Consider the following 20,956-nt stretch of genomic DNA (forward strand, 5'->3'; position numbering starts at 1 on the left):
TGTGTTTAACAGTGTTTCTGTCTCTGTGTTTGACAGTGTTTCTGTCTCTGTGTTTGACAGTGTTTCTGTCTCTGTTTAACAGTGTTTCTGTCTCTGTGTTTGACAGTGTTTCTGCCTCTGTGTTTGACAGTGTTTCTGTCTCTGTTTGACAGTGTTTCTGTCTCTGTTTAACAGTGTTTCTGCCTCTGTGTTTAACAGTGTTTCTGCCTCTGTGTTTGACAGTGTTTCTGTCTCTGTTTGACAGTGTTTCTGTCTCTGTGTTTGACAGTGTTTCTGTCTCTGTTTAACAGTGTTTCTGTCTCTGTGTTTGACAGTGTTTCTGTCTCTGTGTTTGACAGTGTTTCTGTCTCTCTGTTTGACAGTGTTTCTGTCTCTGTGTTTGACAGTGTTTCTGTCTCTGTGTTTGACAGTGTTTCTGTCTCTGTGTTTGACAGTGTTTCTGTCTCTGTGTTTGACAGTGTTTCTGTCTCTGTGTTTGACAGTGTTTCTGTCTCTGTGTTTGACAGTGTTTCTGTCCGTGTCAGCTCTATGTTTTATCTTTCAAAATGTTCAGTTGCTATTGCACTTATCTGTGTTTCATTACGCACATGAGTGCATGCTTACCAACTGTTTTGCCTGTTTTACTGCAACACTACTATCACCGACATCTAAGAAGGGAGATCCCCTTGAACGGCCCTTCTAAGGTTTCTCTCCTCCACATTGCCTGTGGTGCATTTTTTCCTATTGCTAGGTTTTAGTGAGTTTTTCCTTACCTTTGCATGGGGTATGTCTGGGAGTGTTGCATTTATTTAAAATTATTTGGACATTATGGTGTTTTTGTGTTCTTGATTTATTGTGATGTTTCTTCTTGACTTGTTTAAAGAAGACGTGTCCGCCCCATGTTGTCGGGCCTTACAAATACATTTGATTTTATTTGAAATTTGATTTCTGTGTTTGACAGTGTTTCTGTTTCTGTGTTTGACAGTGTTTCTGTCTCGGGATGTCCGATATTATCAGCCTACCGATATTATCGGCCGATATTGGCATTAAAATGTAATATCGAGGGCGGCCGGGTAGCGCAGCGGACTAAGCGGCTGTCTACCACCAGCTGTGGTGCCTCCGGCTTGGCCGGTCGTCCATATTGACACAATTGCGGGTGTGAAGCCGGCGAGGGTGGGTCCTGGTCGTTGTAAACAGCGACTCCTACAGTTCGGTCGGGGCGCCTGCACAGCAAGGGAAGGATCTTGGAGAGGTAGTGTGACCTTCCACACGTTACACTCCCCAGTGAGAGTCTGCGCTGCCAGGTGAAAAGAAGCGGTGGGCAGAGTACACATGTGTCGGAGGAAGCATGTAATAGTCTCTGCCCTCCCAGACCGACGGTAGGGGGTAGAGTGCGCAACGACCAGGTAGGGGATTGGGAATTGGCATAACAACTAACATTGGGATGGGGGAAAAACGGAAAAAGGAAAGGGAAAAAAGAGAAAGTAAAAAAAATAAATAAAAAAAATGTTATATCGAAAATTATCGGTATCGGTAAAAGAAAAGAAAAAACAGTGTTTCTGTCTCTGTGTTTGACAGTGTTTCTGTCTCTGTGTTTAACAGTGTTTCTGTCTCTGTTTAACAGTGTTTCTGTCTCTGTGTTTAACAGTGTTTCTGTCTCTGTGTTTAACAGTGTTTCTGTCTGTGTTTGACAGTGTTTCTGTCTCTGTTTGACAGTGTTTCTGTCTGTGTTTGACAGTGTTTCTGTCTCTGTTTAACAGTGTTTCTGTCTGTGTTTGACAGTGTTTCTGTCTCTGTTTGACAGTGTTTCTGTCTGTGTTTGACAGTGTTTCTGTCTCTGTGTTTGACAGTGTTTCTGTCTCTGTGTTTAACAGTGTTTCTGTCTGTGTTTGACAGTGTTTCTGTCTCTGTGTTTATCAGTGTTTCTGTCTCTGTGTTTGACAGTGTTTCTGTCTCTGTGTTTAACAGTGTTTCTGTCTCTGTTTGACAGTGTTTCTGTCTCTGTGTTTGACAGTGTTTCTGTCTCTGTGTTTGACAGTGTTTCTGTCTCTGTTTGACAGTGTTTCTGTCTCTGTTTGACAGTGTTTCTGTCTCTGTGTTTGACAGTGTTTCTGTCTCTGTTTGACAGTGTTTCTGTCTCTGTGTTTGACAGTGTTTCTGTCTCTGTTTAACAGTGTTTCTGTCTCTGTGTTTGACAGTGTTTCTGTCTCTGTGTTTAACAGTGTTTCTGTCTCTGTTTGACAGTGTTTCTGTCTCTGTGTTTATCAGTGTTTCTGTCTCTGTGTTTGACAGTGTTTCTGTCTCTGTGTTTAACAGTGTTTCTGTCTCTGTGTTTGACAGTGTTTCTGTCTCTGTGTTTAACAGTGTTTCTGTCTCTGTGTTTAACAGTGTTTCTGTCTCTGTGTTTGACAGTGTTTCTGTCTCTGTGTTTAACAGTGTTTCTGTCTCTGTTTGACAGTGTTTCTGTCTCTGTTTGACAGTGTTTCTGTCTCTGTTTAACAGTGTTTCTGTCTCTGTTTGACAGTGTTTCTGTCTCTGTGTTTGACAGTGTTTCTGTTAGGGCTGGGCGATATAACGATAACAATAAATATCGCGATATATTTTAATAATCGATATCGAATATCGAAATAAAAAAAAATCGAAAAATCGTTTTTTTTTTTTTTTTTTTTTTTTTTACCTGCAACAGGGCAGTTTTAAAACCAGAGACAGTGGACAGACTTGTCTTTCTTGCCTGCAACTTAAAGTAATGGCTTTGCTTGTCCAAATGACAATACTGACTGTTGTGAAGGATCAGATTAAACCGAATATGTATATTTATTTATATATATATATTTAATTGTATTTGTATATCGTTTGATATCCCCTGTATATTCCTTGTACAATATGCATTGAATATCCCCGTTTCTACTAAACAGCCCATAATAGTTTCATTCTACCATTGGACGAGAACCTGGCGCCAGGTTGCCATACCCCTAGGTCCAAGTTCAATCGTGCCGCCTAACATGTCGAGGCAACCCCCGGTTCCGCGCAGTAATATGCCGGGCGAAATACGAATGGTACTATTTGTTCATAGCGCATATATATATGGCGCTCGTAAAGTAGAACTTTCTTTTAGTCCAGTTCTTTACCCTCCAACAGAGTGACAGACGCAAAAGCCTCCCCACGACGCACGTGCGGTGTAGTAAGGCCTACTTGGCCCAGAATAGGCATTGAGATATCGTGTAGATTAATAGTTGAATGGTCATAGTTTGGCACCATACCGTCGAGTTGGACGTATTCTATTAAGCTAATAATAGTCTATTTATGTATGGTGCATCGTTCGGTTAGAGTCCTACAGTTATCAGTACCCCCATCGTTCCTGACGTTATCTGGACGCTTAACCAGGCTGGTCAGACCCCTAGTGGTGATTGCATCCGAGGAGCTCCGGGCCAAGAGCGACTGGACCTGTATATTGGATTACTCTACCCAGACGACGGCGAGCCTTCCACGGCTTGGATTATGCTTTGTGTGCTTTGATTATTCCATGGATAAAGGCCAACACTGCCGAGTGTTGGAATTACCCCCCGGAGAGGACTCCAGGTGAGGCGGCGCTCTACACGTGAGGTCGCACCACGTCTCTCCGTTGTGGACCGGCAGATACCGTTCCACAGAGGGTCCAGCTGTATTCGTCTGCGGCCCGAGGTTCTGTGGGCACCGTGTCCAAGACTTTGGATTCTCCCAAGACACCGTCGGCCAGATGGGATACCGCCAGCGGCTTCTCTAACCCCCCCCTCCTACTGTCTTACAACCAGCGGGACCCCCCCCCCCCTTAGTGTATCCAGCTATAATCATTTAAGTACCATCGCTATCGTTTCCTAAATATTCCAGGTTGTATACTTACTCCCTGCGCAACCAGAGATTGGACATTCAATGTTGATTTACCTACGAATACTCATTTGCCATAAAAGTGCATATTCCATATTTCAAATCATAAATGTAATTAAGTGATCGTTGTATACACCCTTTGCTGTATTAAACTTTCGATTTGGTACATTTGTGTTGGTTCGTTTCATCAGGTGGGAAAGTGTTCATCATACTTATATCTTGTACTGGGTGGCCAGAAGTTAAAGTACATGAGGTAGTGGTATTAAATATCATATCTAACAATACAGTCAGGGAATTGTACCCCTCAGTTACACTGACCAAATTCAGATTTCTTTTTCTCTTGTCCATTTATTTTGTTTGCTTTCTAATTTAAAATACATTTTGAAACCGTCTGTACACAGTAGGCTATGTGTGCTAGCAGAACTAGACTCCAGTCACGAGTCACAGTGCACATGTGCGGTGGTTTGTCCACCAAAAAAGCGCCAAAAGATCGAAAATAAACTAGCAGAGCCAGAACTGTTCAACTCCTCTGGAGCCACAGCCAGCAGAGAAGCCGGTTTACTTTAGCTTTTAAACCAGCTGCAGCCTGAGAACTGGAGTGTGAGGGGATGTAACACTAAAGATGGCGGCAATGACAAAGAATTGCTGCAAAATAAACATACATCTGTTGTTAAAAAAAAAAAAAAAAAAAAAAAATTATACTTATAACAATTCAATAATTATCGATATCGAGAAATAAAATAAAATTATCATATCGTTATCGCGATATGATTTTTTTCCATATCGCCCAGCCCTAGTTTCTGTCTCTGTTTGACAGTGTTTCTGTCTCTGTTTAACAGTGTTTCTGTCTCTGTTTAACAGTGTTTCTGTCTCTGTTTGACAGTGTTTCTGTCTCTCTGTTTATCAGTGTTTCTGTCTCTGTTTGACAGTGTTTCTGTCTCTGTTTGACAGTGTTTCTGTCTCTGTTTATCAGTGTTTCTGTCTCTGTGTTTGACAGTGTTTCTGTCTCTGTGTTTGACAGTGTTTCTGTCTCTGTTTAACAGTGTTTCTGTCTCTGTGTTTAACAGTGTTTCTGTCTCTGTTTATCAGTGTTTCTGTCTCTGTTTAACAGTGTTTCTGTCTCTGTTTATCAGTGTTTCTGTCTCTGTTTAACAGTGTTTCTGTCTCTTAACAGTGTTTCTGTCTCTGTTTAACAGTGTTTCTGTCTCTGTGTTTAACAGTGTTTCTGTCTCTGTTTATCAGTGTTTCTGTCTCTGTTTAACAGTGTTTCTGTCTCTTAACAGTGTTTCTGTCTCTGTTTAACAGTGTTTCTGTCTCTGTGTTTAACAGTGTTTCTGTCTCTTTGTTTATCAGTGTTTCTGTCTCTGTGTTTAACAGTGTTTCTGTCTCTGTTTAACAGTGTTTCTGTCTCTGTTTAACAGTGTTTCTGTCTCTGTGTTTAACAGTGTTTCTGTCTCTCTGTTTGACAGTGTTTCTGTCTCTGTTTGACAGTGTTTCTGTCTCTGTTTAACAGTGTTTCTGTCTCTGTGTTTAACAGTGTTTCTGTCTCTGTTTATCAGTGTTTCTGTCTCTGTTTAACAGTGTTTCTGTCTCTGTTTATCAGTGTTTCTGTCTCTGTTTAACAGTGTTTCTGTCTCTTAACAGTGTTTCTGTCTCTGTTTAACAGTGTTTCTGTCTCTGTGTTTGACAGTGTTTCTGTCTCTGTTTGACAGTGTTTCTGTCTCTCTGTTTAACAGTGTTTCTGTCTCTGTTTGACAGTGTTTCTGTCTCTCTGTTTAACAGTGTTTCTGTCTCTGTGTTTAACAGTGTTTCTGTCTCTGTGTTTAACAGTGTTTCTGTCTCTGTGTTTAACAGTGTTTCTGTCTCTGTGTTTGACAGTGTTTCTGTCTCTGTGTTTGACAGTGTTTCTGTCTCTGTGTTTAACAGTGTTTCTGTCTCTGTGTTTAACAGTGTTTCTGTCTCTGTTTAACAGTGTTTCTGTCTCTGTGTTTGACAGTGTTTCTGTCTCTGTGTTTGACAGTGTTTCTGTCTCTGTTTGACAGTGTTTCTGTCTCTCTGTTTGACAGTGTTTCTGTCTCTGTTTGACAGTGTTTCTGTCTCTGTGTTTGACAGTGTTTCTGTCTCTGTGTTTGACAGTGTTTCTGTCTCTGTTTGACAGTGTTTCTGTCTCTGTGTTTGACAGTGTTTCTGTCTCTGTGTTTGACAGTGTTTCTGTCTCTGTGTTTGACAGTGTTTTTGTCTCTGTTTAACAGTGTTTCTGTCTCTGTGTTTAACAGTGTTTCTGTCTCTGTTTAACAGTGTTTCTGTCTCTGTTTAACAGTGTTTCTGTCTCTGTTTAACAGTGTTTCTCTCTGTGTTTGCAGGGAGGAGGTGCAGGAGAACTGTGTTCGCTGGAGGAAGAAGTTCTCCTTTGTCTGTAAGATGAGCGCTAGTTCTACCACTGGAGTCCTGGACCCCTGCGTCTGCCGAGTGTCTGTACGCAAGGTAAACCAGCCCCCCAGGCGTCTGCCGAGTGTCTGTACGCAAGGTAAACCAGCCCCCCCAGGCGTCTGCCGAGTGTCTGTACGCAAGGTAAACCAGCCCCCCCAGGCGTCTGCCGAGTGTCTGTACGCAAGGTAAACCAGCCCCCCCAGGCGTCTGCCGAGTGTCTGTACGCAAGGTAAACCAGCCCCACCAGGCTCCGCACCAAGCCAAGGGAAGCCAGTGCAGCTCTCTGAGAGATGGGGTGACATGGGCTGACTCTGGCAGGTCTCTGGAGATCCATTTTTGGCTAATTGGCAGTTCCATAAGCCCCAGCATATATATGGTGACAGGTATATCTGTGGCCATGGACGGCTAGCGGAGGTTGTGCACATGGTGGGAGGGATATGGGCAGAGTAGTAGGAGGGTAAGGTTTTCAGAAGATTGAGAGGGGAGGAAGAAAATGTACAGCTGAAAAAGTAAAGTGAATAAGTAAGAATCTACTCAGCTGTCTGTAGGTGATCTCTCAGGTTAATAAAGATCTACTCAGCTGTCTGTAGGTGATCTCTCAGGTTAATAAAGATCTACTCAGCTGTCTGTAGGTGATCTCTCAGGTTAATAAAGATCTACTCAGCAGTCTGTAGGTGATCTCTCAGGTTAATAATGATCTACTCAGCTGTCTGTAGGTGATCTCTCAGGTTAATAAAGATCTACTGTCTGTAGGTGATCTCTCAGGTTAATAAATATCTACTGTCTGTAGGTGATCTCTCAGGTTAATAAAGATCTACTGTCTGTAGGTGATCTCTCAGGTTAATAAAGATCTACTGTCTGTAGGTGATCTCTCAGGTTAATAAAGATCTACTGTCTGTAGGTGATCTCTCAGGTTAATAAAGATCTACTCAGCTGTCTGTAGGTGATCTCTCAGGTTAATAATGATCTACTCAGCAGTCTGTAGGTGATCTCTCAGGTTAATAAAGATCTACTGTCTGTAGGTGATCTCTCAGGTTAATAAAGATTTACTCAGCTGTCTGTAGGTGATCTCTCAGGTTAATAAATATCTACTCAGCTGTCTGTAGGTGATCTCTCAGGTTAATAAATATCTACTGTCTGTAGGTGATCTCTCAGGTTAATAAAGATCTACTGTCTGTAGGTGATCTCTCAGGTTAATAATGATCTACTCAGCAGTCTGTAGGTGATCTCTCAGGTTAATAAAGATCTACTGTCTGTAGGTGATCTCTCAGGTTAATAAAGATCTACTGTCTGTAGGTGATCTCTCAGGTTAATAAAGATCTACTCAGCAGTCTGTAGGTGATCTCTCAGGTTAATAAAGATCTACTATCTGTAGGTGATCTCTCAGGTTAATAAAGATCTACTGTCTGTAGGTGATCTCTCAGGTTAATAAAGATCTACTGTCTGTAGGTGATCTCTCAGGTTAATAAAGATCTACTGTCTGTAGGTGATCTCTCAGGTTAATAAAGATCTACTCAGCAGTCTGTAGGTGATCTCTCAGGTTAATAAAGATCTACTGTCTGTAGGTGATCTCTCAGGTTAATAAAGATCTACTGTCTGTAGGTGATCTCTCAGGTTAATAAAGATCTACTGTCTGTAGGTGATCTCTCACTCTCAGGTTAATAAAGATCTACTCAGCAGTCTGTAGGTGATCTCTCAGGTTAATAAAGATCTACTCAGCAGTCTGTAGGTGATCTCTCAGGTTAATAAAGATCTACTCAGCTGTCTGTATGTGATCTCTCAGGTTAATAAAGATCTACTGTCTGTAGGTGATCTCTCAGGTTAATAAAGATCTACTCAGCAGTCTGTAGGTGATCTCTCAGATCAGGTTGCAGCTCAACGCAGAAGGCACTTATATCCCCAGCTTCTAATTACTAGGGTCAGACACCTGGAGTTAACTAGGTCAGACACCTGGAGTTAACTGGGTCAGACACCTGGAGTTAACTGGGTCAGACACCTGGAGTTAACTGGGTCAGACACCTGGAGTTAACTGGGTCAGACACCTGGAGTTAACTGGGTCAGACACCTAGAGTTAACTGGGTCAGACACCTGGAGTTAACTGGGTCAGACACCTGGAGTTAACTGGGTCAGACACCTGGAGTTAACTGGGTCAGACACCTGGAGTTAACTGGGTCAGACACCTGGAGTTAACTGGGTCAGACACCTAGAGTTAACTGGGTCAGACACCTAGAGTTAACTGGGTCAGACACCTGGAGTTAACTGGGTCAGACACCTGGAGTTAACTGGGTCAGACACCTGGAGTGAACTGGGTCAGACACCTGGAGTTAACTGGGTCAGACACCTGGAGTTAACTGGGTCAGACACCTGGAGTTAACTGGGTCAGACACCTGGAGTTAACTGGGTCAGACACCTGGAGTTAACTGGGTCAGACACCTAGAGTTAACTGGGTCAGACACCTAGAGTTAACTGGGTCAGACACCTGGAGTTAACTGGGTCAGACACCTGGAGTTAACTGGGTCAGACACCTGGAGTTAACTGGGTCAGACACCTAGAGTTAACTGGGTCAGACACCTGGAGTTAACTGGGTCAGACACCTAGAGTTAACTGGGTCAGACACCTGGAGTTAACTGGGTCAGACACCTGGAGTTAACTGGGTCAGACACCTGGAGTTAACTGGGTCAGACACCTGGAGTTAACTGGGTCAGACACCTGGAGTTAACTGGGTCAGACACCTGGAGTTAACTGGGTCAGACACCTGGAGTTAACTGGGTCAGACACCTAGAGTTAACTGGGTCAGACACCTGGAGTTAACTGGGTCAGACACCTGGAGTTAACTGGGTCAGACACCTGGAGTTAACTGGGTCAGACACCTGGAGTTAACTGGGTCAGACACCTGGAGTTAACTGGGTCAGACACCTAGAGTTAACTGGGTCAGACACCTGGAGTTAACTGGGTCAGACACCTGGAGTTAACTGGGTCAGACACCTGGAGTTAACTGGGTCAGACACCTGGAGTTAACTGGGTCAGACACCTAGAGTTAACTGGGTCAGACACCTGGAGTTAACTGGGTCAGACACCTGGAGTTAACTGGGTCAGACACCTGGAGTTAACTGGGTCAGACACCTGGAGTTAACTGGGTCAGACACCTGGAGTTAACTGGGTCAGACACCTGGAGTTAACTGGGTCAGACACCTAGAGTTAACTGGGTCAGACACCTGGAGTTAACTGGGTCAGACACCTGGAGTTAACTGGGTCAGACACCTGGAGTTAACTGGGTCAGACACCTGGAGTTAACTGGGTCAGACACCTAGAGTTAACTGGGTCAGACACCTGGAGTTAACTGGGTCAGACACCTGGAGTTAACTGGGTCAGACACCTAGAGTTAACTGGGTCAGACACCTGGAGTTAACTGGGTCAGACACCTGGAGTTAACTGGGTCAGACACCTAGAGTTAACTGGGTCAGACACCTAGAGTTAACTGGGTCAGACACCTGGAGTTAACTGGGTCAGACACCTGGAGTTAACTGGGTCAGACACCTGGAGTTAACTGGGTCAGACACCTGGAGTTAACTGGGTCAGACACCTAGAGTTAACTGGGTCAGACACCTGGAGTTAACTGGGTCAGACACCTGGAGTTAACTGGGTCAGACACCTGGAGTTAACTGGGTCAGACACCTGGAGTTAACTGGGTCAGACACCTGGAGTTAACTGGGTCAGACACCTGGAGTTAACTGGGTCAGACACCTGGAGTTAACTGGGTCAGACATCTGGAGTTAACTGGGTCAGACACCTGGAGTTAACTGGGTCAGACACCTAGAGTTAACTGGGTCAGACAGTCAGACACCTGGAGTTAACTGGGTCAGACACCTAGAGTTAACTGGGTCAGACACCTGAGTTAATTGCTGGAATCTGGGGGAGTGGCTGAAAGACAGCAACCAAGTCCACAAACAAATACTATACTGTTGTAGTAGCAGTAAATACTAGTATATTGTTGTAGTAGCAGTTAATACTAGTATACTGTTCAATGTAGTAGCAGTAAATACTAGTATACTGCTCAATGTAGTAGCAGTAAATACTAGTATACTGTTCAATGTAGTAGCAGTAAATACTAGTATATTGTTGTAGTAGCAGTTAATACTAGTATACTGTTCAATGTAGTAGCAGTAAATACTAGTATACTGCTCAATGTAGTAGCAGTTAATACTAGTATACTGCTCAATGTAGTAGCAGTAAATACTAGTATACTGTTCAATGTAGTAGCAGTAAATACTAGTATATTGTTGTAGTAGCAGTTAATACTAGTATACTGTTCAATGTAGTAGCAGTAAATACTAGTATACTGCTCAATGTAGTAGCAGTAAATACTAGTATACTGTTCAATGTAGTAGCAGTAAATACTAGTATATTGTTGTAGTAGCAGTTAATACTAGTATACTGTTCAATGTAGTAGCAGTAAATACTAGTATACTGCTCAATGTAGTAGCAGTTAATACTAGTATACTGTTCAATGTAGTAGCAGTTAATACTAGTATACTGTTGTAGTAGCAGTAAATACTAGTATACTGTTCAATGTAGTAGCAGTAAATACTAGTATACTGTTCAATGTAGTAGCAGTAAATACTAGTATACTGCTCAATGTAGTAGCAGTAAATACTAGTATACTGCTCAATGTAGTAGCAGTAAATACTAGTATATTGTTGTAGTAGCAGTTAATACTAGTATACTGTTCAATGTAGTAGCAGTTAATACTAGTATACTGTTCAATGTAGTAGCAGTAAATACTAGTATACTGTTCAATGTAGTAGCAGTAAATACTAGTATATTGTTGTAGTAGCAGTTAATACTAGTATACTGTTCAATGTAGTAGCAGTAAATACTAGTATACTGTTCAATGTAGTAGCAGTAAATACTAGTATATTGTTGTAGTAGCAGTTAATACTAGTATACTGTTCAATGTAGTAGCAGTAAATACTAGTATACTGCTCAATGTAGTAGCAGTTAATACTAGTATACTGTTCAATGTAGTAGCAGTAAATACTAGTATACTGTTCAATGTAGTAGCAGTAAATACTAGTATACTGCTCAATATAGTAGCAGTAAATACTAGTATACTGCTCAATGTAGTAGCAGTTAATACTAGTATACTGTTGTAGTAGCAGTTAATACTAGTATACTGCTCAATGTAGTAGCAGTAAATACTAGTATACTGTTCAATGTAGTAGCAGTAAATACTAGTATACTGTTCAATGTAGTAGCAGTAAATACTAGTATACTGTTGTAGTAGCAGTTAATACTAGTATACTGTTCAATGTAGTAGCAGTAAATACTAGTATACTGTTGTAGTAGCAGTAAATACTAGTATACTGTTGTAGTAGCAGTAAATACTAGTATACTGTTCAATGTAGTAGCAGTAAATACTAGTATACTGTTGTAGTAGCAGTTAATACTAGTATACTGTTCAATGTAGTAGCAGTAAATACTAGTATACTGTTCAATGTAGTAGCAGTAAATACTAGTATACTGTTGTAGTAGCAGTTAATACTAGTATACTGTTCAATGTAGTAGCAGTAAATACTAGTATACTGTTCAATGTAGTAGCAGTAAATACTAGTATACTGTTCAATGTAGTAGCAGTAAATACTAGTATACTGTTCAATGTAGTAGCAGTAAATACTAGTATACTGTTCAATGTAGTAGCAGTAAATACTAGTATACTGTTCAATGTAGTAGCAGTAAATACTAGTATACTGCTCAATGTAGTAGCAGTTAATACTAGTATACTGCTCAATGTAGTAGCAGTAAATACTAGTATACTGTTCAATGTAGTAGCAGTAAATACTAGTATACTGTTGTAGTAGCAGTAAATACTAGTATACTGTTGTAGTAGCAGTAAATACTAGTATACTGTTCAATGTAGTAGCAGTAAATACTAGTATACTGTTGTAGTAGCAGTTAATACTAGTATACTGTTCAATGTAGTAGCAGTAAATACTAGTATACTGTTGTAGTAGCAGTAAATACTAGTATACTGTTGTAGTAGCAGTAAATACTAGTATACTGCTCAATGTAGTAGCAGTAAATACTAGTATACTGTTCAATGTAGTAGCAGTAAATACTAGTATACTGTTCAATGTAGTAGCAGTAAATACTAGTATACTGTTCAATGTAGTAGCAGTAAATACTAGTATACTGTTCAATGTAGTAGCAGTAAATACTAGTATACTGTTCAATGTAGTAGCAGTTAATACTAGTATACTGTTCAATGTAGTAGCAGTAAATACTAGTATACTGTTGTAGTAGCAGTAAATACTAGTATACTGTTGTAGTAGCAGTAAATACTAGTATACTGTTCAATGTAGTAGCAGTAAATACTAGTATATTGTTCAATGTAGTAGCAGTAAATACTAGTATACTGTTCAATGTAGTAGCAGTAAATACTAGTATACTGTTGTAGTAGCAGTAAATACTAGTATACTGTTGTAGTAGCAGTAAATACTAGTATACTGCTCAATGTAGTAGCAGTAAATACTAGTATACTGTTCAATGTAGTAGCAGTAAATACTAGTATACTGTTCAATGTAGTAGCAGTAAATACTAGTATACTGTTGTAGTAGCAGTAAATACTAGTATACTGTTGTAGTAGCAGTAAATACTAGTATACTGTGCAATGTAGTAGCAGTAAATACTAGTATATTGTTCAATGTAGTATCAGTAAATACTAGTATACTGCTCAATGTAGTAGCAGTTAATACTAGTATACTGCTCAATGTAGTAGCAGTTAATACTAGTATACTGTTGTAGTAGCAGTTAATACTAGTATACTGTTCAATGTAGTAGGAGTCAAAGATTGTAAAATATCATAAAATCAAAACAATGTACAATGTTAAAATGGGCTTAAAAACCCAATAAAAAGTATTTACCCAGGAATGAGGAAATAGAGCATAACACTTTCTGGTCCCTCATGGCATGTCTCTGCATTGTTTCGTTGCAGGAGCTCAAAGGAGGGAGGGCCTTCTCAAAGGTACGTTTTATTGCTTTAATGTTTTATGGAAAATGTTGCTCAGTGTTACTGTTTGTATGGATTTGTTTTCAGTCTGAACTGTTATTTCTTGGGAAACATGACATTGACACGTTGGTCTACAGATTAACAAGCCTAAACAAGCTGTTCAGAATTGCTTCCCCTTGATGATGTCACAATGGGATGAATTAGCGTTGCTCAATCTTTGGAGCCAGGAATACTGCTTACCTTATATTCCAAGCTCCGGGAGGGTCATCAAGGAGAACCTGCCTTTGCTCAGTCCTTGCCCCACAATGGTGGAACAAACTGCCCACCACAGTTAGGACAGCCGAAACCCGTCCAATCATTCGCCGTTGACTAAAGACGCACTTCTTCAACCACTATCTGAAAAATCAAATACAAATAAAAATCTAACCCTAACTAACCTTACACTGCACTTGTCCTAATAAAATAACCTACACTGTAGCACTCAACACTTTGATGAACATTGTTACTCAGCTGATAGAGCCCTTCCTGATGACTTGTCGTACAGAACTTGTAAGTCGCTTTGGATAAAATGTAACTAAATGTAAATGTATATACTGTTACCTTATATACTGCTGACCTTATATACTGCTGACCTTATATACTGCTGACTAGGGATGTCCCGATCCGATCCCGGGATTTTTATTATTATTCTTTTTTTTAACTTTTTTTTTTATTCAACAAACATGACCATGTTCACGTCTTAAACTCATACTGAGGCCTTAGTTTTGGTTTTAAATTGCATATCATCATTCATTTATTTATTGTCACACAGAGCAGAAGAATTTTGCCAAAACAAACGCATTTCCTTTGATTTAATTTTTTTTGTATCCACTTTTTCTCCCATTTTTCTATTTTTCTCCCATCCCACTTTTCATATCGTCCAATTCAACCCTCCCCTGTCTTCGAACGTTGTTTCATGCCTCCCACAAGCCGGCTGCAATGTGGACTAAGTCATACATAGCACAAGTCCCCTCCGGTACTTGAGGTAACAGCAGTCGCATCTTTTCACCTGCGCAGCTCGATCTCTCAGTGGCGAGGAGTAACGCGTGGGAGGCTCACGCTGCCCCCGACACTTCCTGATTCTACTGCGCAGGCGCACCAACCGACCTGTAGGAGTCGCTGTCCACAACGCCCGATCAGTTTCCCCCCCCGTAATACGGCCAATGTGTATTAGTACGGACGACCAGCTAAACTGAAAGCAAATGTGGAGCGCTGGGCTCGAACTGACGAGCCCAGCGTCTCCAGCATTTCGTGGCAAGTGCCTCGCTTGAATGAAGTTAACTTTTCACCTGGATAACATTCAGGGTGAATGTAATGTGAGAAATTGGGATGGGAGAAAAAAATATATATATATATATATTTTTTTTTATAATTTTCTTATTTTTTATATCGGATCGGGAAAGATCGAAATCGGTAGATACTCAAAATCACATGATCGGGATCGGATCGGGAGCAAAAAAATTTGATGGGGACATCCCTACTGCTGACCTTATATACTGCTGACCATGAGGCATGAGACGTGATCATGTTGCCCAGAGATTTGGTGTAGAGGGAGAAGAGGAGGGGTCCAAGGCTTGAGCCATGGGGGACACCTGGGCGACAGGGTCCCTCTCCATGACACTTGGTAGGAGCGGTTGTCAAGGTAGGATGTCAGAATGTCTCAACTAGCAGCAGGTTTATCCCACCAGGTGCATCGTTCCACGCGGGGACATGGGGAGTAGGGAGGGGATACATGCACGCAACACGTAAACAACAACATACATGTTGGACCTCCATAAATCAATAATTTCTTTGAGGAAAAAGCAATACTTCTATTCAGCACCTTTCTAAAAGCTACAGATGTTATCTATAGCACCTTTAAAATGAGATTTACACTCATTTGTACAACTTAACAAACATGTTCCACAGATTAAAGTTGTATAAAAGTGCTGGAAATATACATATTATGTCTCCTTTAAAACAGCTGAATACTCCTCTCTTTATTCATTCATGTTACTTATGGAACCAGAACACCATCATTGGAACTAAAAGGTAGCAAGCAGTGTTCTCCTCACTGTACAGACTACTGCAGTGAAGATTCAAGAGATTTATTTGTCACATACACATCCAGACATGTAGTGAAATGAAGGTGGCCATGCCCGCCTTGATTGTGCAAAAATACAACAATAAGATAGAATAGATAATAAAAATACATGATAAAGTAATAAGAATAAAATACAATAAAATACAATACAGTGCTAAGCTAAGAAGCATTGTAACACACTATGTATAATAATATACAATCTACAGTTATGTATTTTTAAAGTGACCTTTTTTGTAGTGTGTTTGTGTGAGAGAGTGCAAGTGAGGATGTGTGTGTGTGTGTGCGTGCGTGCGTGTTCATGTGTGCTTGTCAGCTGAGTGTAACTTAGCTTGCTAACCTGTCCAACAAAGTGCTCATAAATCTGGGAGTGCCTGTCTTTTCTGTGGACTATTCAGTGGTTTTTACAGCATGGTAAAAGCTTTGTTACCAACCTTACTGGGCTACGTGACTTTCTGTTGTTGTGACGTGCGCGTGACCCAGCTACTGTACGTGACTTTCTGTTGTTGTGACGTGCGCGTGACCCAGCTACTGTACGTGACTTTCTGTTGTTGTGACGTGCGCGTGACGCAGCTACTGTACGTGACTTTCTGTTGTTGTGACGTGCGTGTGACCCAGCTACTGTACGTGACTTTCTGTTGTTGTGACGTGCGCGTGACCCAGCTACTGTACGTGACTTTCTGTTGTTGTGACGTGCGTGTGACCCAGCTACTGTACGTGACTTTCTGTTGTTGTGACGTGCGTGTGACCCAGCTACTGTACGTGACTTTCTGTTGTTGTGACGTGCGTGTGACCCAGCTACTGTACGTGACTTTCTGTTGTTGTGACGTGCGCGTGACCCAGCTACTGTACATGACTTTCTGTTGTTGTGACGTGCGTGTGACCCAGCTACTGTACGTGACTTTCTGTTGTTGTGACGTGCGTGTGGGTGTGACCCAGCTACTGTACGTGACTTTCTGTTGTTGTGACGTGCATGTGACCCAGCTACTGTACGTGACTTTCTGTTGTTGTGACGTGCGTGTGACCCAGCTACTGTACGTGACTTTCTGTTGTTGTGACGTGCGTGTGACCCAGCCTTGTGACACGATATGACTTTACTGCTAGTCAATTTACTGCCTGGGTTGTTGGAGAGTAATATGGATTACGGTAGTCTGAAAGAAATTGGTATTACTGTAAAAGAGGAAACTCTCAGCCATGGAATTTCACATTACTTTGAACAAAATAGGTAAAAACTTTTTTGGATTACTCAGAACCATGCTTGAAGAATAAAATATTATATAACTGTGCTGATTTGTTACATCATCTCTCTCCAGTTATGTGCAGAAGGGTAGGTTGCCCTTCGCTTTGTTGTCACAAGAACAGCTTGGAGATAAACATTGTATATGTGTTAAAGGTTGGACAGATTATACTCGCTAACGGCACATGGGATAGACAGGGTAATGATTGTGAAATAATTGAATGATGGCACTTGCTGTGGGTTTAGAGGAGCCTATAACCTTTAACCACAAAGCATCTGCCTTTTACTTTCCATATTTCTCACATATAAGGTGCATGTACATTACAGTGAAATGCTTGGTTCTGTATGAGCCCCCTGAGATTGTGCTTCATACAGTAAAAAAAGTTAAAAGAAGTAAAAAGAACAAAGACCACCTTATAACGAGCACCATTTGTGATGAGCTGCGACCAACCGATTGATGTATTTACTTACTTCCACTGCTCATCAATCACTGTAAATGTACATTTACACTCATTCTCTAAGATGTTCCGGGGCAATGAAATGTTCCGTTCCGTCCTCTTCATCACTCGTACTATCGTTTGTGGCCGTCTTCTGTAGCTTGTCACTCTGACCGTCTATTCTTATGATAGCAGGTGTTTAATCAAAGATCCCCGCTTTCTAGTCTTGCACAAGGACCAATCAGCATGGGTATGGGCGGGTTCATTTTCCATTGATGGGGATTTGATTGGCTGTTTTTATATAAAGTGCGGCCGCAGATTTAATAATGTTAACTGTTAGTTCGGCCAGAGAAACAAATATACTAATTAAAATAGTTGGACCAGCGAGATTTGTACTTTGTACTTTGTTGTCTGCATTTTAAATGTAAGGAGTAAAACTAAAAAGTATGTTTTTTTTCTCTGAAATGTAATTGAGTAAAAGTACAAGTATACAAACCTAATAATAAGTACAAATCCCCCAAAACAGCACTTAAGTATTGTAACGAAGTAAAATTACTCAAGTACTTTACACCCCTGACATTAAGAACACCAAAATATATACCTTAGTGATGTATTTCAAGGTGTTGTTGTGCTCATTTGTCATGCTGAGGTTGACATTTGAAATGGAAATTAATTGAAAATGATGTACACATATTATGTGACCGAGCCCAGCAGTTTGTGGCACAAGTCTCCCTCTGTCATTTTTTCAGATTCTTACAGATTATGAAAATACAGAATGTAAGCTTTCAAATGATGTGTCATAAATATTTGAAGAAGATATGCTTATTTGAATCTAGTTAAACATCAAGTCTCAGAGCAGAGAAAAACAGAGAAAATCCAATCTGAAGTTTGGCTGCATTTTTAACACCTTGGCAGACAGGTAGTAGGTGTTAGGGGCAGACAGGTAGTAGGTGTTAGGGGCAGACAGGTAGTAGGTGTTAGGGGCAGACAGGTAGTAGGTGTTAGGGCAGACAGGTAGTAGGTGTTAGGGCAGACAGGTAGTAGGTGTTAGGGCAGACATGTAGTAGGTGTTAGGGCAGACAGGTAGTAGGTGTTAGGGCAGACAGGTAGTAGGTGTTAGGGCAGACAGGTAGTAGGTGTTAGGGCAGACAGGTAGTAGGTGTTAGGGCAGACAGGTAGTAGGTGTTAGGGCAGACAGGTAGTAGGTGTTAGGGCAGACAGGTAGTAGGTGTTAGGGCAGACAGGTAGTAGGTGTTAGGGCAGACAGGTAGTAGGTGTTAGGGCAGACAGGTAGTAGGTGTTAGGGCAGACAGGTAGTAGGTGTTAGGGCAGACAGGTAGTAGGTGTTAGGGGCAGACAGGTAGTAGGTGTTAGGGCAGACAGGTAGTAGGTGTTAGGGCAGACAGGTAGTAGGTGTTAGGGCAGACAGGTAGTAGGTGTTAGGGCAGACAGGTAGTAGGTGTTAGGGCAGACAGGTAGTAGGTGTTAGGGGCAGACAGGTAGTAGGTGTTAGGGCAGACAGGTAGTAGGTGTTAGGGCAGACAGGTAGTAGGTGTTAGGGCAGACAGGTAGTAGGTGTTAGGGCAGACAGGTAGTAGGTGTTAGGGCAGACAGGTAGTAGGTGTTAGGGCAGACAGGTAGTAGGTGTTAGGGGCAGACAGGTAGTAGGTGTTAGGGGCAGCGGTGGTGGAGCCCGATAGCAGAACACAGGGAGAGAGAGAATGGAGCGTTTTAGGTTGGTTTTAATTCCTTTGGGTACCAAGCAGACAAGGCAGTAGAGAATATACAAGAATGTGCGACTTTGGACGAGTAGTGACTCTTGCTTGAGTTTCTCAGGAACGTCCGGGCGGGTGGTACGTCAGGAGACAGCGTCGGCCGGGAGTGGTGGTCCTGGGCACAGGGAGAACAGAGGTTAGGACATGGCAGGCAGTACGTCAGGAGACAGCGTCGGCCGGGAGTGGTGGTCCTGGGCACAGCGAGAACAGAGGTTAGGACATGGCAGGCTGGGTAGGTCTTCGTAACCAGGGTAGATAGGATAACAGTGAGACGATCAGGAGCAGGATCCGCAGGGTTGATATCCGGGCTGGTGAGGAGCTGACGACTCTCAGCTGGGCTGATTGTTGCCAGATGACAGCGTGGGGATGATTGGGTCGGAAGCTGCCCATATAAGGGCTTGGAAGCAGGCGGAGAGATGGAGGCTCTCGCCGTGATTGTGACAGTAGGTGTCACAAACTGCCTTTTTTAAACAAAGGTTTTGACTATTTAGATATATATACGTAGATGAAAAGGCATGTGTCTGATAGGGATATATTATTAAAAGATTGTATAATTGGCTGATATGAACATAGATATGTATGTAAAAGCTAAATAGTATATTATGCTGTATTGTATTATGAATTAATTATGAGTAGGTATTGTTGTATTGTATTATGAATTCGTTAGGCGTATGTATTGTTGTATTGTATTATGAATTTGATTAGGAGTTTTTATTGTTGTTTTAATTGTCTGTATGACATGTGAATGTTGTGAGTGTATAAGTCTGTAACTGTATTTTACGAGTTATGGACCCCAGGAAGAATAGCCCCAGCACTGCTGTGGCTAATGGGGATCCAAATCAACTTAAACGTAAACTATTTAGAGATACTATAACTGTTAGCTGTAAATATGTTCTTAAACATTAAAACTGTGATAATATGAAATAGAAAAATTAAAAAATACATTTCATAAATGTTCTCGTGATCTGACTTCCAGACATGAGTCTCCTACCGCTGGTCAGGGGTGTAAAGTACTTGAGTAATTGTACTTCGTTACAATACTTAAGTACTGTTTTGGGGGATTTGTACTTTACTCGAGTATTATCTTATCAGAAGAATAGACATTCCGAAATAATAAAGTTATAGACATGATCACAAAGACACCTTGAACACATATTAATACGTAAATAATTGATAAAATAATGTCTAGTTTCTTTTGGGACGAGAACAGACCTAGAATCAGGAAATCTTATTTGCAGCAGTTGAAACCAGATTAGGGAGTGGGATTACAACATGCTGGGGTATATTCCATAAGGATCACAATATGTCCAGCTCTCTCCTTCTGGGGGATATTCCATAAGGATCACAATATGTCCAGCTCTCTCCTTCTGGGGGATATTCCATAAGGATCACAATATGTCCAGCTCTCTCCTTCTGGGGTATATTCCATAAGGATTAGGGATGCCCCGATCACGTTTTTTGCCACCGATACCATTCACCGATCGTCGTGAGCCATATCGGCCGATACCGATCGGATACCGATCGTTTTTGATTAAAAGAAATTTAAAAAAAATTATATAAATTATTTTTTTATTTTTTTATAAAATATATATATTATATAATTAGACTTGTACTTGTATTATCTGCGAGACATCGCCACCACGCAACAAGCTCCACTGTCTGTGTGTACTCTAGTAGCCTCCAGCTACAGCCAGGATTCTCCGGAGCTGCAGCTGGACCTATACTCTAGTAGCCTCGAGCAGAGCTACGGCCAGGATTCTCCGGCGCTGCACCTGGACCCTATTGGTATAACGTTACTTAACTGTGCTCAGCAAGCCCTCAGCTCGAATACGCATCGAATCAGTGTTATAAGACATTGATATCAGGAGCTATCTGTAGCTACTGCTAGCCGGATATATAACGTTAATACAACGCCTCAGTGAATTATTTAGTTCAATGGGACATTTAGTTTTTAACAGTGAACTAACTTGCGCTAACGTGAGCTAACAGCTAACAGCTAACAGGTATCATACCTACCTACTATACTTGCTAGAGCCGGCGTTTGTTGATGTCAGGAGCTATCGGTAGCTGGCCGGCTAGATACCGTTCGGTTAGACAATGCCTCATCAT

The 20,956-nt window shown here is 41.4% G+C and overlaps 1 protein-coding gene across 1 annotated transcript in view; it reads left to right on the plus strand.

The window, feature by feature from the left end:
• Positions 1 to 20,956, plus strand: part of eeig1b (estrogen-induced osteoclastogenesis regulator 1b) — a 127,959-nt gene that overhangs the window by 44,012 nt on the left and 62,991 nt on the right. The window contains exons 3-4 of the mRNA XM_084324354.1: positions 6,207 to 6,327; positions 13,265 to 13,294. Coding sequence (XP_084180480.1) covers positions 6,207 to 6,327; positions 13,265 to 13,294 — 151 coding nt within the window. The remainder of the gene's footprint in view (positions 1 to 6,206; positions 6,328 to 13,264; positions 13,295 to 20,956) is intronic.

Source organism: Notolepis coatsorum (genome assembly GCF_963971535.1).
Source record: "Notolepis coatsorum genome assembly, chromosome: 11".
Taxonomy (NCBI): Eukaryota; Metazoa; Chordata; class Actinopteri; order Aulopiformes; family Paralepididae; genus Notolepis; species Notolepis coatsorum.